The 18,935-nt window shown below is 35.9% G+C and overlaps 1 protein-coding gene across 1 annotated transcript in view; it reads left to right on the top strand.

Annotated features, from left to right (window-relative positions):
* The window catches only part of kiaa0825 (KIAA0825 ortholog), a 141,340-nt gene that overhangs the window by 37,795 nt on the left and 84,610 nt on the right, over positions 1–18,935 (top strand). The window contains exons 8-13 of the mRNA XM_084414064.1: positions 929–1,185; positions 2,726–2,876; positions 6,593–6,783; positions 9,013–9,195; positions 9,348–9,473; positions 15,684–15,823. Coding sequence (XP_084270190.1) covers positions 929–1,185; positions 2,726–2,876; positions 6,593–6,783; positions 9,013–9,195; positions 9,348–9,473; positions 15,684–15,823 — 1,048 coding nt within the window. The remainder of the gene's footprint in view (positions 1–928; positions 1,186–2,725; positions 2,877–6,592; positions 6,784–9,012; positions 9,196–9,347; positions 9,474–15,683; positions 15,824–18,935) is intronic.

The following is an 18,935-nucleotide window of genomic DNA, read 5'->3' on the forward strand; positions in this document are numbered from 1 at the left end:
CATTGCTGTTTTTATTATGCTTATATGCTGCAGACGGCCGCTCCTTCTCTGAACTTGAACTTGGTTACAGTTACATTTGATCACTTAAATTCACATTATCTTATTCCATTCTAATGAAACAACCGTTTCACAAACAAGTGCTGAAATACTCATAGAGCTCACTTTATTTGACAAATTAACTTGGTTAAATTTTGACTCGGTCAAAACAATCATACTAAAAATACATTTGAGTGTCCTGAATGTTATGTTATAACGCTACTCTGTGTGTTCTGTGACTGGTATAAGACACTTGTCGCACATTGCAGTAAGCTAGATCATATTATAATATCATATTAATAAAAGCTGGATGACTTGTGTTTCTAAATGGCATGCAATTAATTTGAAAACTTTGTATGGTGGAGAAAATACTGTATTGCAGTTGATAAAGCTCTTTCTGATTTTGCTATGTGAGCCACTTGACAAAATAGGTAAATCATGAAAACAAAGGATTCGAAAAATAAGACTAGCCATGTTGAGCTATATAACAATGGTTAGTTTTCTGTCAATAAAGGTATCCAAACAGTTGCTCACCTGTCAAAAAAAAAAAAAAAACATAATATAAAGAAGCGTCTTTGGTGTTTCCATGGTTTCAACCGAAGTTAAACCGTAAATCGAGGGTAATGCGGATATGAAGCCATTAACAAGCGACGCAATGACACGGCCCGTTACACTGGTTAAAATATCTGATTTCTCTGAATTTAAACATTGTTGGAAACATTTGGGATAATGTAAGTACACAAGTCAACAGAATATATAACAATGTTCTAGTGGTTTTTGGTTATTTTAATCCAAAAATCATACATATCGTGCCTTTAAGGCATAAGTATTGATTATCTATTGACCATACAGAAAAACCTTTGAAAAACTCACATATTCACTGTATTTCCAGTTCTGTGCAGACATTGTGGAGCAGATGGATGCTTTTCTCCCTCTGGCTGTGGCGTTTAGAGAGGACACCCTGCTGCCCGTGTGCTCCAGCTACGTGGAGGTGTGTGGCCGTGTGACTTCTTTCCTACTGACGAGGCTAGAGGAAAGGGCAGGGGAAGTCCCGGCCTCAGCTCCCCTCAAGAACCTGCCCATTCTGATGGCCACCAGTGACTACATTCACCAGACACTCACTCACTATGAAAGCAAGCTCAGAGACATGTGAGTTAAACAAATTTTTTAAAGCACTCCTGTTTGTCGATTATATTTTCTTAACTTATTAATATGTAGCAAGGACGTATTCAATTCAAATTGATCAAAAGTGACAGTAATGGCATTTACATTGTTTCAACACATTTATATCTCAAATAAATACTCTTTTGAACTGAGAATTAATCAAATAATCCAGGAAAACGTTCACACAAAAAATAGTACACAGCAAACTGTTTTCAACATTGATAATAATAAAGAAATTATTCTTAAACACCAAATCAGAATATTAGAATGATTTCTAAAGGATCATGTGACTGAAACAATGCTGAAAATGCAGCTTTGCCATCACAGGAATAAATGACATTTTAAGATATATTAAACCAGAACTAGAAAAACTAGAAAAAAAGCCATTTTGAATTGTATTAATATTTTACAATATTATAGTATTTTTGATCAAATAAATGCAGCCTTGTTGAACATAAGATACCTCTTAAAAAATCTTTCAAGGGTAGTGTTAGTGCACACTTTAATAATGTTTTGAGCTAGTCCAATGCAAGTCATTTTAATGGTAAGATTAAGTACAAAATATATAATTTCCTTAATTGTTTTGTTTTGTATTCCAATAACTATATAAATATCTTTAAAACAAGATAACATTTGTGTAAGTTATTAAGACTTGTTATTAGAGAATATACATTATTTTTTGAATATAGTAAAGAAATTTCTTATTTCTATTTTTAAGAAAATATAGTGAACTTTAGTATGGTTTATGCTTAATACAACAACAGCAAGAAGAAAACAAATAGCCAGAATCTTAGTCTAGATCCTTAATATTTCTAATTTGCATGTATTTGCATTTCAAATGCATAAACACCTGATAAAGATCTTAATGTTTGGCCCAAGTATACATTTATCAAATGCAGAAGCTGTACCGTATTTCTGTAGTGGATGTGGCGTGAGGAATGACAGTGAAGTCTGATCCTCTGTATTGTGGTAGCCCTGATTTCATAAATAACTCCAAATCTCTCCATGGATGATAGGTAGGCTATATTAAAAAAGCCAGCTTGGGTTTGACCTGTGCATTTGTACATAAAATGAAAAGTGTTTGGAGAGGGTGAGCACTGCTAAAGTTCACCGGTTTATAGTGCACTTTGTCAAGCCTAGGTTTTCCAGGCAAGGCAGCCTGTCAGACGGATGTCAGATTTACTAAAATGCTGTAATTGGATTGTAAAGAACCGGAGTGAGACGTACGTGAGCTGGTGGGCTCTGACAGAACTATTCACCTATGTGTTTGTAAGGTTACAGCCGAGAATGAGCAACAGAAAGAGAGTGAGACAGACAGAAAGGGGTGTCAGACCGTATGTGTGGCCTTATTCTTAAAGAAGGGGAGTGAGAAAACATTAGGGGAGGAATTAGGAGGTGTTGAATGATTGACAGGTAATAATAAGAGCCATTTGCTGATATTAATCACTTAGTGGCTCTTTGACCTGTAAACTACACCGCTTTTGCTTTAAACCAGGCCTTGTGTCTTTGATGTCTCCAACACCAGGCCTCTAACTCTGCTGCCCATTCAGAGAAGCCAGGATGTATTGGCGGCCCTGAACGATCACCTGACCAGCTACTGCGTCCATGTGTGCACCACTAGTATACTGCAGGATGCCGAGAGCCACTACTGGAGTGACCCCAACCCTTTTTACGAGGTACAGATGGTTGTAGCTTTTCTGGCTATATTTTAATAATAGTTCATGTTACGTGGAAGCCTTGTTGAGGGCTTCTCTTTGGGGTTGGGTTAGGTTATTGGAAGACAAAACATCCTGTGCTTTTAAAGTGTGCTCAAGGATAAAGCTGTGGTGAAGTCAAACAGCATAATCACATTCAGAACTTAAGTGTATCTGTATTGAAATGCAGTGACATTGGGCAATAAATGATACATTGTATTATTGTATGCTTAAGTAGTCGCCCTCTTAAATTCTTGTCTGTTCTTGCACATTGTCCTTGACTCTTTAGTTGATCCAATCTCAATCCTTAGTTGATCCAACCTCAAGGCCTGCTATACTAAAGAGCCTTAAAAAACCCAACATATTCTTATTACAAAAAATAAATTAAAAAATGCTTGAACATTGTGCATATTTGGAACCAAATTCCAGTCTCAGCAGATCTGACAAATTTTATAGAACCAGAATGTGTTTGTGTAAAACCTTCTTGTCTTTGGGTTGGAATACTTTTAAAATCCTATTTTTTATATTATTATTTTATTTAAGTCTATTTGTTTTGTCGACGGGGGATTATTTGGTTAAGCTTTTGGAGCTTTTAGCTTGATTCATTTGTAAGAATCAGTTAAAACGGTCCATTTTAATCAATATATTTAATCAAAATTTTCATTCAACAGTTTGTTTGCATCTGATCATCATCCAAAATGTTTTATTTCAATTACATGAAAATTGTAATTAAATTGTCTTATTAAAATGTTTTAGATTACATTTACATTTGTGCAAATTAATAAAAAAAATAAAACCTTTTCAATAAGGTTTTATTAGGTCATTACAGCATTAATATTAATTAATGTTAATTTCAACATTTACTAATAGATTATTACAATGACGTGTATTTGTTAGCATTAGTTAATGCACTGTGAACTAACATGAAGAAACAATGAACGGCTGTATTTTTATTAACTAACATTAACAAAGATTAATAAATATTGTAACAAATGAGTTGCATTGTTAATTCTTAGTTAATAAATAAATGAATGTTAAAAAATGAGACCTTATTGTAAAGTGTTACCAAATATTCGTATACACTAAATAAATATCCGTATACACTAAACATTCTTTTGTTTATTTATTGAAAAACAGCCCTTAACTATTTTTAACTAGATTTTTACTTCTAGCTGTAAGCATTTCGAATTGATTTGGCTGCAATTGTTAAAAAAAAAAAAAAAAAAAAAATATATATATATATATATATATATATATATATATATATATATATATTGTTAATTCAAATTCAAATCAAACTTGTAAGCCTTTTCAGACCAAATAAGAAGTATTGATGTTTATATTAAATATTATATATTATATATATTATATATTATACTAGCTACAGTATATTGCTAGCTGCAAAGCTCTCAGTCCTAGTTCTCATAATGACCCTTACTCTAGTCTTTTTAGTGGGGCTTGTGTTGCCCCGAGGCAGCTTTAGACTAACCATCTGTGTGTCGAAGAGTCTAGCCGTTCCCGTAGCCCTAACCTTACCTCCATTAAGATATGGGCACAATCATAAGCGCTCTCACAGATGCGTACGCACACATCCGCCCGTCGCGGGGCTGTGGGGCAGACTGGCCTGCTGTGTGCAGGTGTGAGTCTGCGCCTCTGCTGACCTGTATCCCCTCTTCCCCCCTCCTCCCTTTCACTTCCTCCCGAGCAAATGCCAAAGGGCCCGAGTGCTTCCAGAGGCCCAGTCGCTAGCGCTAAATCCCTGGGTCCGGACGTGTGGTCATGCCCCTGTGTGTCCCTTTCTATGGCTGACTTAGCCGTGGCTCACTGGTGGACCACGTCCCAGCTCTCATTAGGAGATGTAGTACATGGTTGTTAATAATCTCTCTTTGGTCACACTGTGAACTCCTAATGCGGCTTCCTCTTTGCCTGAAAGTAATTAGCCTCTTAGGAAAGCAGACTCTCTCGTCCTTTTTATCATCTTTCTGAATTGTGTTTCCATTTCTTGCTTTTTTCCGTTAGAGCTGTTGAGCAAGTATCATACAATTCTGAAAGCATCTCAGCAACGCAAGTCTGAGCCTTTAGATCAGTCAAGCTTATTCCTGTTATGCTCTACATTTGTGCTCTGTAGCTTTTTAAAATAATATTTTGTCGCAAATCATTTCTTTAAAAGTGCAGAAATAGCTTCATACTTAAACTTTATTCATTAAATCTTGATTATTTACACAGTGACACGACTTTGCATAATAGGATTGAAGTTAATAGGATGGAAATAAAGAGCTGAAGCTCACTAAATGTGGCAATTTAAAATAAATTTGTTATATTTTCAAATCTTTTTGACATTTTTAAAAACATTATACAGATTTCTGTCATTTTATCGAAGTATATAATGTTTTAGTGCTGGGATTTTCAAACTGGGTGTCTGGGGAGCCCTTGGAGGCCGGTGGAATTACACTTGTTAACTTAATATATTTATTAAAAAATGTTGACATATAACAATATTTTCTTTTTTACACATTTAGGCAATTTGATATTATTACTTTTTTCATAATGCTTTCAAAATACATATAAAGTGTACACAAATATAAATATAAATTATTATATAAATGCATTTATTTAATTTATTTATATAAATATAATTGTATTAATACAATTATTAATAATAAAATAATTTCTTTTTAGGACTATACAGTTCTCTAATAGTGGCTAGACAAATATATGATTAATTTTTAAATATTTGGAATCCAGATATTTATTTTGGAAACAACATTTTTTTTTTTTTTTTTTTTTTTTTAATGGGCATTTATACATAAAAAAATATATATATAGTTGCCCTTGTTAGGATATAATCATATATGATGGTCTTTGGCATCATCAAAAAAGTTTGAAAACCTCTGTTTTAAAGTGAGACAAACCAGCTAATACATCACATAATTCATCAAATCTGTTGTTTATACTTGTTCATGTTTATGCTGTTTTCCCCCACCAAAAAGTGATATCACATCCTGGAGGATGATGTCATGGAACTGGCGTTTGTTAGTTGCAAAAGTCTAACAGGATGGAAAGTAAAATTGAGAGCACAGGAAAAACCTATAAAATCCAATTAAAACGATATTCCCAAGAAAACCATGTTTTATTTGAACTATTGTGATTAGAGAAAGGAAAAATGCTGAAACATCTGGAGAATTTCTTAATGAATTCCCAGTTTTTAAAAGATAGATTTGCTATGGACTTGGAGACACGGTTAAAAAGCAACATCTGCTCAAACTTTAAAATTCACTCCTTTGTTCAATTTGGGATGTTGTGGGGGAGAAAAACCCCCAATATGATTTCCATTTTAAAATTAAGAGTTATATTTCACCCAGTATATTAAGTCTCACATGATGAGACTTGCATAACAGGAATGACCCGTTGCCATCTTGACTCAGTGTGCATGTATGTCTGGGTAATGTTCAGATGAACAGTGATTGAATATCCAGATTAAAACTTCAAAGTATCCATACTTTCTCTTTCTCTGTGGTAATGAGGGGTCCAGGTGCAGCGTGCAGGTTGCATGACCATGAGGGTCTAGAGGAAGATTGTCTGGAAAGACCTTCGGACTTTTTTCCTTTCTCCTCATTTCGGTATTTATTTGCAGTGATATCATCATCATCTCTTTACCAGTCTCTCTTTGTCTCTTTTTTTTTTTGTCTCTTTTTCAGGGTGAAAGGTGTTCTTTCTCCATCCAGATGTGGCACTATTTTCTCACAGGGCTGCGCAGTGACCTTTGGGGCGCTGTTGCCCCCGTGCAGGCCCGGCAGACCTTGGCCCAGGTGCTGTGTGAGACCCTGGAGGTTTTAGTTCAGAGGTACTCAAGAGCGCGACCCTCCTACAAAAGACTCCCTCAGATCAGGTACCAGATAAGAGGATCGTTTGAAAACCTGCCGTATTTAACATTAGAACTGTTGTTATTTTTGTAAATGTCTCGGGTGGGCATGGAATTCTCAGTTCCTTTGAATGGTTCCATTCACCATTGTTTATTCCATTCCATCCCGTTCCACAGACAATATTTCAGTTTGTGTGTGTTGTAGTTTTTCCCTCACCAACATTATATTAATAAAATACCATTTCCTATCGCTATAGATAGATAGATAGATAGATAGACAGACAGACAGACAGACAGACAGACAGTTAGATAGACCAGCCAGACAGTTAGATAGATTGATAGATAGATAGATAGACAGACAGACAGACAGACAGACAGACAGTTAGATAGACCAGCCAGACAGTTAGACAGATAGACAGATATATAGATAGATAGATAGATAGATAGATAGATAGATAGATAGATAGATAGATAGATAGATAGATAGATAGATAGATAGATAGATAGATTATATAAGATTAATAATTATAGATGTAACTTCTGAAATTAATTATAGCTGTAATTAAATGCAAGTATTTTTAAATATAAGTACAATGTAAACACATATGTACACAATAAGTTCATTTAAATGCTAATGATTCATTTAAATGTTAGTACATAATAGTTAAAAACACTTTTTCTCTCCACCATTATATTAATAAAATACTATTTCCTATCATCTTACTTATTGTTTAATCTGTATGTGTGTAAAAAGAGTGTTTGAACATGCTGTATTATTCTCATTCGGTTGTTGCGTTGTGGAAATGTGTCGTGCTGAAGTGGCCATGCATGGTTAAAGTCACCCGTCTTCGTCTTATGGTCAGCAGTCACACTCAAACACACTGTAACTGAGAGCAGTCGTCCATGCTGTCTGATTGAATGATCTTACCGTATTTCTGCCGCACTGAGACGCACAAGCCCACCTTCTATCAGGAACCTCGGGCTTAGCAGACAGTGTTGAATGCTTTAGTGATTATGCCGGTGTTCGGCCCCGGGGGTCAAAGCAGATCTCCAGATTTGTAGAACAGTCTCTCTTTGTTAGCACATGGCCCTGCCTCAGCGCCTGGCGGAGGGCCCGGTTCTTTCATGCTAGACGGGCCCAACCGCCCAGGCCTTGTGCGTAGCATTAACACATACTTAAAGTGGTTAAAGATGCCACAAGAGCACGCTTCCCCTCCACTCCAGGACTGATGAGAAAGAGCAGATCGCCCAAGGCTGCACTGAAGGAATGAATGGAGGGAACGTTTTTTTTCTCTCTGCAAGGACACCCGGTTATGAGCTCTTCAGTGCCGGGTGAGCTCAGGGTCTGCCAAGCAGATGGGCTCTGACTCTGCTCCCTTCTCTTTTTCTGCTATCTGGTGAAACGGGAACTTTCGCTGTGCTATAAAGCAGAACTTGGTGGTAGGTGATGAAAAGTTGAGTTTAATATGGAAACCAAAGTGGGTTACTCAACCTCTCTGGATACTGAGAGACTGTACAGAAGTACATCATACACTCATTTAGCGGTTTGAACTGAGCAGAGCATGCATTTATTTGAGGTTACTTAATGATACATATGTATCTGAAAGTAGGGATAGATAGATAGATAGATAGATAGATAGATAGATAGATAGATAGATAGATAGATAGATAGATAGATAGATAGATAGATAGATAGATAGATAGATAGATAGATAGATAGATAGATAGATAGATAGATAGATAGAAATATTTTTACTATTGACACACATGGGTCAAAACCCATATGACAGCATTATTTATGTATTTGTTCAGAGACAGTATAACAGATAAATGAGTCATTCATTGAAAAACGAATAAGAGAGAAATCCAAATGCTCAGTATTGCCTTTTTGGCTGAAGCATCACCTGTTTGTTTACTCTAGAATGTACATGTGTATTATTAGGCCCTGAAAAGTCCGATTTTGAGGGGATTTGAGATAAAGACACTCAACCAATAGAGTTGGTTCCAACTCTATACTGAAGTTAAGATTAGGGTGTAAGTTAGGGTTTGGGGTTAGTATTTGTTTCAGTGTTGACAATCAGCACCATGACTGGCATGACCGATGAAATCGTACTATTAATATCATTGATTTTCAAATGAAATAATCAACAAGCAAGTATGGCCATACACTGTAGCTCTATCAGATATCACACATTACACATAAAATACCATTTTTTGCTTGTAAATTTTGGTTATGTGTGTCGTTGCCTCCTCCAGGGTTGATATTACAGCTCTTCTGCTGTGCGTGGAGCATCTGATGTGGAGTATGTGTGAGTCTGTGGAGGAGTTGCTAAGGCCAGATGCAGCGCGTGGATCTTGGATGTGGTCCATACACAGCCTGTGTAACCAGCTACTGACCGTACTGGTCATCCTTACATCACCTCTGGCGGAGCTGCACAGGTGACACAAGAGTCGGGATAAACTTGCTGGATTATTGAGAACTACAGGAGCAAGATTAGTCGTTTGATGAGAGTGTGCTTATTTATTTATTCGTTTCTCTCTCTCTCTCTCTCTCTCTCTCTCTCTCTCTCTCTCTCTCTCGCTCTCTCCAGGGTTTTTCAGGGAGGCTGTGGTGGAGGAGGCAGCAGAACTCCAAAATTTCCAGAGGGAGTGAACAGTCGTGACACAATGTGGCTGAGCGTAATGAACCCTACACTGTTCACTGAGGAGCTGCTAAGGTACTGACAGTATTGAGCAACAAACCAATGTGTTCAGTCAGTGGTCAATGATTAACCCATTAATGCCATTTTCCTCCCCAGAGATGTCTTACAATTAGAATTACACTACCGTTGAAAAGTTTGCGGTCGATTAGTCTCTAATGCTCACCAAGGCTGCATTTATTTGATCATACGGTAAAAACAGTCATATTGTTAAACATAATTACAATTTAAAATAATTATGTATTAAAAATATATATATTTTAATATATTTTAAAATGTGTGATGACAAAGCTGAATTTTTTGCATCATTACTCCAGACTTCAGTCACATGATCTTTCAGAAACCATTCTAATATGCTGATTTGGGGCTCAGGAAAGGTTATTATTATAATTTGTATATTATTAAAATCTTATATTTTGATAAATTGTATGCATCCTTGCTGATTAAAAGTATTTTTTTCAAAAAGTGTATTTTTCACATAATGATTATATAATGTGACTACTGAGGTGGACTCATCTTTAATAATAATAATTATTGTAATAATATACTTATTACTAATACTTATGCTACTTATTTATATTTATAAGGAATTAAGTGTGATTTCTGAGGTGGACACATGTATTTAATAATAATAATAATATTCTTATCACTAATACTTCGGCTACTTATTTATATTCATGATGATTTAAATGTGACTAATTGAGGTGGACACATATGTCTTTAATAATAATAATAATATGCTACTTCTTCTGCTACTTATATAAAATATAATGTCCAAAAAGTGTTCCAATCCGATTACATAATAGTAATGTAATATTATTAAAATAAAATACTTGTAACACATTACCCCAAGATTCCATAGACACAATAAAAACATCACCAGATAGTGCTGTACCTCTATTTCTGAGCCCATTTTTAAGTTTTATTACAAGAAAAACACACACAATGTGGTGAGTTGTTGCAGCTGACCCAAATAAGGCTAGTGTGGCCTTTCAGTTTTCGTTCATGTGTTAAATGCACACAAACACAGTCACTACATTACTGCAGTCACCAGGCCCCCAGACTCACGGCCCTTAATGCAGTCCAGATGCAGATGCCATAGTTAGTCATGCTGTTTATGCTGACATGCGCTGCGGGTCTTCAGCCTGGGTGTGAAAGGCTGAAACGGAGCCTGTAGGAGGACTGTGAATGTCAGCCACATCCCACATCACTCTCCTCAAGCCCCCCAGCACAGCTCCAGACTCCCACTCCAGCGTGATATCATCGCGTGTCCCGCATACACAAATCACCGGTCGTCAGCCCCACCGGCTCCGCTTCCATGAAGTCCAAGGGATTTAAATTAGTGCATTTTTATTGCCTGTTCCTTTTTTATTTATTTATTTAGCCTCGCTGTGTTCAAGACTCCCTGAGGGTCTCGCGGTGAGGGCCCCACCAGAGCCAAGAGGCCGTACACCAAAATCAAACTCTTCTTCTCACTCAAACACTCCAACAAACTGACAGTTTGGATTATTAAATAAAAAAAGTAATAAAGAGACTAGAAATATCAATAAATCAAGGAGCATAATGGGCAGGAAGGGATTTTTTTTTTTTGTTACACGTGTGTAAGTTCGAGATACAGCGAAACCTGACCTCATGGTGTAGCTTACAGATTTATCAGGACCATTAAAGTGGGATATCGGGTGGATTACCGGGCCTTTGACATGACAAATCTGTTGCTTAACTAAAGCATAATGTTCTCCTGTTATGTTGCAGAGCTCACCCTTCACTTTAATACTTGTTCTGCAACCAAGGTCAGAGATAAATAATGATATTTAGTGGTTTGTGCTAAATTAAGCATGACTATTATTACCATTGAGATGTCAGTGGCCATTTAAAGATTTTTTTTTTTTTTTGATTTTTTAACACATTTATATGATACTTTTAGAAGGACAATTAAAAGACTTGATTACCCTAGTGAAAAATATACCAAACATGTATATGAAATACATTTATTTTATGCTAAGTATACTACAAATACATTTACATATGGATGTGTACTTAATATAAATACCCTGCAATTGTACTGTTGGTAAACTAAATTTGTATACTTGAAGTCGGCTAAATAGAATTTTGTGGTTAATGCACTTTAGTTATCCGTAAGTAGTGCTTAGGTGCAACTAAAGATATACTTAAGTATATTTGATTTTGCTAAAGTGGAACTATTGCAAGTACTAATAACTATGAAACTATTATACTATAGGTACACTTTAAATACCTTACATGTCAAGACTGATATTATACAGAGATCATACTATACTATACTCCTTTTTATTTTTAAGTGAACTATTCCTTTAATGGAAATAAACGTATTTTAAATACATTTTGGTATACTTTTTTCACTAGGGTACATACTGCTAAATAGCCATAACTTTTGCTAACTGTACTAACTATTGACTTTTTTGTTAGAATTGTTTACATGCTGTTTCAATACAGATTATCAATGTTTGATTAAAGGTAACGTTACTGTTTTGGCGAATTTTGACAGGCAAAATTACAATAGGAATCCACGCAATCAGCAAATAGGTGTTATGTGCATCGCTTCCGGTTCAAGTCTTTTGTATGTGCTTCGTTAAAGGAGTGAGCAAAGATGAGCATAACATAATATGCAGATTGGTATCTAAAAGTTTTTCATTTTTGTTTTTCTCACTGCCATTTAGATATTTAAATCGAATAAAATGGCAACAATAAAAAGAACTAGCTAGGTTAGCTGATGACCTTAAAAGTACATAGTCAGTTCATACTGCTGTAAACACTTTCTAAGACAAGCGGATGCGATGAGACCCGTTTTCCTGTTTGTTCATGTGACTTTTGTCATAAAGCCTTTTCACGTACAGGTGAAGTATTTCCCCTTGCAGATTATTGATCATGTGAATTTGTTGTGATGAGTGATGACCAACAGATAGACTTACAGTATGTGAGTCATGCTTCATATATCGCTACACTATTCACAATGCCCCAACATATCGTTGAAATTGAACTATTGAATATGACCACACCTCAACTTACCAGATGCAGGTTTTTGTTTTTCTATTTCTATTTTTATAGTATGTATAGGTTTAGTATTTACAGTATTTAGAGTCAACGTGAATATAATATATCCAGAAAACTAGACAGAATATTTTTTCAAAAAATATATAATTTTTTTATTCATTCCCCCACTCAGTCTCCCTGTTTTCTACGGAGGTGTAAATAATGTATTGTATTAACAGTACTTTTTTAATTTAGTGTGGCCCTAATGATGTGGTTTGGTCAGTGGAAGAGAACATAATAGTGCAGTGATGATGAAAACAGTAATTGTCCATAATTTGGGTAGACTATATTATATTTTACACGGTTGAAAATGAGGCTGTGAGGGATAGAATTGCAGTTAATATAAATAATATAAAGGTCCTAATCACATGCATTTTTCAAAACTCTCTTTCAAATCTGTTTTATAGAGTTTTTTTTTTTTTTTTGTGAAAGATGTTTCGTCAGCTAAATTGAATTAAACAGTACAACCAATTGAACACACAGTACTTTTATCTCTCATAGTCTTGTTTTAAATCCTGTCATAAATTAAACTTGACACTACCCTGACTGAGGTTTTTATGGTTTTCCATATGTGAGGGCTGTTTAAACTGTCTTTAGACAGTGGTTGAGCAAAATGAATATCACATGACGTTCCTAACATTCTTTACCTTACCAATGCTTTCTATAGAACAGCTGTAATGGGGCTTTAGACTTTATCCATGTCCAGTCAACTTATCTTTTTTAAGCATCACTGAAAAGTTTGCTGGTGAATAAATGGATAATTGACATTCTAGTATTTTAATAGCATGTTCCTCAACAGGACAGGGCAGAATAAATGGATCTCAGAACATTATTTTAGTTTTGTTTGGACATTATTTGGTTTACTTTAATACTGTCGATTTAACATTCAATTAGAAATATAAATTATATAATTATACATATATCACATATTTTTGGGGTTTGTGGGATTAAAGGGATACTTCACCCAAAATTGAAAATTCTGTCATCATTCTGTGATCTCAGACTAAATCCAGAAGAACTTTGGCAACGTCTCCAAGATGCTTGAAGAAACCGACCTGCAAAGCTACAGTACTGTGAGGTTTTAGGCACTTGTGTAAAAATGCTGTAATGTGAGGATGCTTTCAAAAATAATGTCATAAACAGATTTGATCAATTAACTTCTTTTAATTAAATCAAATCAGTATTTGGTGTGAACACCCTTTCACCAAACAGTTTTTGTCCTAGGTACACTTGCACATAGTTTTTCAGGTAGCTTTGCAGGTTGGTTTCTTTAAGCATCTTGGAGACGTTACTGCAGTTCTTCTGGATTTAATCTGTCTCAGTTTTTTCAGTTTCTTCATGTAATCACAGACAAACTCAGTGATGGTGAGATCAGATCTCCGTGTGGATTAGTGGCGTCATGCCCATTCAAAGTGGGATGCACGTGCCCCCTCAGATTTTTCCTCCCTGATAATTTTTTTTGTCACAACTTTATTCCTATTATGCTCCATAATATACCAGAGCCTATAACGACTCAAATGTATTCTTCTGGATGTGTAATAAATCGGTCAGCATCAGCCCGCCCCTTTTTCCTAATATGGTGTCTGTGTATATCAAATCTAGAGCGCTACGCGCGTAGCGCTCTAGAATCTTTGCTGTGTATGTTCAAATCGGCATTGAATTAGTTATCGGATGATATTAAAAGGTAGTGGGATTATTTGTGGTTGACCTGGAAATTTTAACTTGATCAAAAAGTTATGGATTTGATATTAGCTGCGAATTCAGAGCATTAACTTAAGTTGTGTCAGTGTAACGTTATCGATAGCTAGCCTAGTCTAACCGTAAACTAGTTGGCTAACGTTACTGCCATACAAAGCCATAGTAACGTTATCTGATCGGTTTTGAAACATCTGTTCTGTTTTGTCTTGTGTCAAAGTCTCCAGCTGGTTCAATTGTTTTCAGCACTGAAATCTGTCAAACTTCTTTCAAAGTCCTTCATCACATAATAATATTAAAATAACTTAATTTCAGAGCACCACAAAGTCAGACCTCAGCACCTTTATGTACCTTTAATGTAAGATCGTTCTTAGGTCACATACCAATTTAAAATCATAACATAAAAACTGCAATGGTACTGTTTTTAAAATCATGTGTAGTAGGCCTAAGTGTACAGTAAGTGTGTGTGTAAACATGCTTTAATGAAGTAGATTTCAAAAGCTTTTGAATTTGAGCTTACAGTTCTTTCATCAACCTGTCTTTTACATAAACTTACAAAATAGATACTTTAACTTAGTCCTCAGATAGAGGAGGGTTGCTGCTAGCTCCGTTAAGGTATTTCTGTCCCTCCCAAATTGCATTGCAATGGTATGTTTAGCAGCCAGAATTTAAAAATGTTCAGGGGGAGAAACCCCCTGACCCCTCCTAACATGATCCATATCACCCGTCAGAAAACAATTGCAACGTCTCAGATTGTGCCCCCCCAGAATTTTGGCTTGCATGACGCCCCTGGTGTGGATCATACCGGCTGTTGTCAGACTCCTTGTGCACACACAAATCTCACTGGATTATTACAATTAATGGCAAAAGCAACGTTTGGAAATGTAAACTGATATTTCCTACTGACACACTATAGCAAAAGATAACTGTCTTAAAACTATTTTTGAGGGGTAAAAAATACTTATATATTATGTGTATATATATATATATATATATCATATATCAACTGTATAAACAACTCTATAGATATATAGCTCAACAGCTCAACTGTTTTCAATATTTATAATAATAAGAAATGTATATTTAATTATTTAACAGACACTTTTGTCCAAAGCAATTTACAAATCGGGGGGACAATAGAAGCAGTTATATGTACGAGCAAGTCCCAGTTAGTCTAGCACAGGCTTTGTTTTTTGTCAAAACATTTATTAAGCATCAAATTAGCATATTAGAATGATGTGAAAGTTTAAAATTACATTTCAAAATATATCACAATAGAAAAGATTTAAATGCAAGTTGTAATATTTCACAATATTACTGTATTTTCGATCAAAGAAATGCAGCCTTGGTGAACATAAGGGACTTTTTTTTTCCAAAAACAAACAGCAACAATAAAAATAATCGTTCTAATCCAAACATTTGAACAATGGCATGACCTTAATTGATGTATTTCTGTTGTTTAAGGGATTTTCCAGCATCTGAGGGATCTTCTTTATGTCTGTTTGAGCTACTGGTATCTGGACCCTGTTATAATCCAGCTCTACTTCTGCAGAATATCCTTCACAAGGACTGCTTGCTGCTACAGATCATCATCTCGTACTCATGTAAGACTCTTAATCCCATGACACACTTCTTGTTGAACTCTGCATGCACCCTTCCCAATGATGCTGTTTTTTAATTTAACTCTTGCTTTAATAAAGCATCCTGAAAGTTGGAAAAATATCAAAACATATAGTTTTATTGGCTTGCATGCAACAAGAGCATACAAGGTGACGTTCTTTGAAGCACATGGACACTTTCATTGGTTTCCACAAATGAATTAAGTACAGTTTATTGGTGGAAAAACTGATTAGCTGTAAGGATGGCCCAGTGACCTTGCTGTTCTTAATAGCCTGCACCTGTTTTTAATGGGTCTTTATTTCGCACGCATCTTCTTATTTTAAATAGGCTGTTGTGTGCACTTGTGAACTGACGATAACATCGTTCGAGTCGCCCAACACCTGCGCAGTGGAACCATGCCGATTCCTTTCATTCTTGCAAAATAAGCCATAGAAATCGTTAATTGCTAGTCTAACATTTGAAATTACGCTCTGTTGAATTTGCTAACAAGTAAATGCTAGCTGAGGTCTTAAAAGGCTCGTCTCATTCAGCCACATTTGATACTACAGTAGTTTGCGAAGCAAGGCAGATCCACCTGGTTTTTAAACAATCTCATGCTCTTCTCAGCTTCATCAGATTTGTGTTTCGTCCTGAGGCACATCGGGAGATTCATCCGGATTGTTGTGAGAATGTTGTTTTACTCACTCATCATCGCACTCATCAACCTCCTCATCATTTCTGAATCAATAGAGCTCAGTTGTAAACACTCATGTGAGGGCAAAGTGAATGACCTTTAAAGATTTTCCTCTTTCTTCCTTCCACTCTGAAAAGTCTAACCTTTAAAGGCTGTTTTGTGCTTGCAGATTAATTCACATTATGGCGGAGCTCATTAATAACCGAGCTCGGCTGAGAGCACGTCTTCCTGCGTGCTCTGGTGTGGGAATCACGTCGTCGTAAATCAACACTGCCTGGCCGCAGCCTGGCTAATTAAGAAGAAACGCGGTGGCTTGGTTGTCTACCGTTTAGAGAAACCTCTTTAAAAAGTTCCTCGCTTGAGTCGCTGTCTCTCAGCACAGTTTGGGAGCGCTTAGCGCTAAGCTGTGCTCTAAATAGGAGCTTGTTTGTGGAATTCTTTAAGGGACTGATAGCGATGTCTTGTTCCAATTAAGGGCCTCCAGTGGAAACTCATCTGTGAGGCCCGGTAAATCAACAGGTGTGTTTGTTGGCAACACGTCAAGGTTGCAAAAGGTTTGTTAACGGAGGATAGAATTGGTTTGTGGAATCCCCCTCCCTTGAGAAACGCCAGCAGTTCATTTATCACGGTTCATCTGGCGGCTCATAAACGGATGATTGCGAAGAGGCAGCTCTTTAACCTGTCCAGCCCCTTGTGGCCATTCACATAAGTACACTCATTTTTGTAAAATCCCTTAGTCATTTTTGTATGCCTTTTTTCTTTTAATGTCCTTTTCGGAAACTTGGAGGATTTGTGACATGTCAGGCTTTAAATAGCATTTATCTAATGTCAAATCTGTTTTCAAACGTAAAATAAATAAATAAATAATATCTATTTTAAACTGAATTTTGCTAATTATACTAGTTATTATGCATACAAGACTTTTGTAACCTCATTAAATGAGTATGTTCATATTAATGAGAATTCATGGAATAAGTGTACTTTTTGTAGAAAACTCTTAATGCAAAAAGCTATTTAAAAATATACATTACCTTATACATTAATATACATTTTAATCAAGAATCTTGTTGTTGCTAAAATAAACATTTGTGTTCCGTGAACAATTAATTATTGCATGTTATTTCAAAGAGACATAACTTTTTCTTTTCAGCTTACTCCTGTCTTCGCACCACCTGTCAGTTCCAGATGGATAAAATCAAGTCATTTTAAATCATTGAGTATATTTTACTATGGCCAAAAGCATTGGCAGTGACATAAATGTTGTGTTTTGCAAAGTTTGCTGCTTGTTGATTCACATTGTTTCTAGATTATTGTGCAGAGTGATCAGATTCATTTTAAATAATTGCAAAAAGAAACCTTTATGACAAAAGCCCAAATTTCACTAGCTAACATCATTTCACTAATCATATCATCAGGGCAGCAAAGAAGCCACTTAGCGACACTTCTTACTCAATCCCATAGAGAACCTGTGATCAATCATCAAAAGGCAAGTGGACAAGCAGAAGTCCACAAATTGTGATCATCTCTGAGCACTAATAAGGCAAGAATGGATCGCCATTAGTCAGGATTTGGCAGAGAAGCTGATATCCAGCATGCCAGAATGAATTTCAGAGGTTATGAAGAAGGATCAACATTGTAAATATTGACTCTTTGCATATATTAAATGTCAATAAAAACCTTTAAAACTTATTAAATGCTTATTTTCCAGTATACCGTAGAAACGTGAAAAAATAATCTACAAAAGCTGAAGCAGCAAAGTTTGCGGAAAACGAAATCTGTCACTGCCAATAACTTTACAACTACACCACAGCTCTGATTTAAACCCTTTTTTTTGGATATGGATAATTTCAGTGAATAGATAGAACAAAACACCAAACAATCTCTCACAAAGTAAGTAAAATGGCATCTATAGCCTCCTGTTTTCCTTGCGCATGTAGCAAAAGAAAGCAGAGTCGATTCCTATCAGTTCCTTACCAGCAGCAGAATTCAGGATCCCTGTTAAGCAAAACAGTATTAGCTAACCACACGCTCTACTACGACAGGTAATTTAGGCCTGTCATTTCAAAACAGTCCAACATTTGTCAAAAAAGTGCAAACAGCAGCCTGCTTTTTATCAAAGACACTCATTGAATGCTGCATTGCATTCAATCGCTTATTCAAACGCCTGTCATCGCTAGAGAGCGAGACTGACAGGGGCTGAACCAAATGCACAACCATCCTGAATCTCTCTACAACCCCACAGGCCTGACAACATTTGGACAAGGGCATTCAGTCACATCTTGGTTGTGTGATCTCATCTTTCATGTGTTTGTCCAGACAGTCAATTGGCTTTTGCCTTAAAATGGTCTTTTACAATTCTCACTGTATTGATTTACAAGACATTAATTTCCTGTGCTAAGCTCAGATGTCTTGCTTTAAGTTGT

Source organism: Rutilus rutilus (genome assembly GCF_951802725.1).
Source record: "Rutilus rutilus genome assembly, chromosome: 7".
NCBI lineage: Eukaryota > Metazoa > Chordata > Actinopteri > Cypriniformes > Leuciscidae > Rutilus > Rutilus rutilus.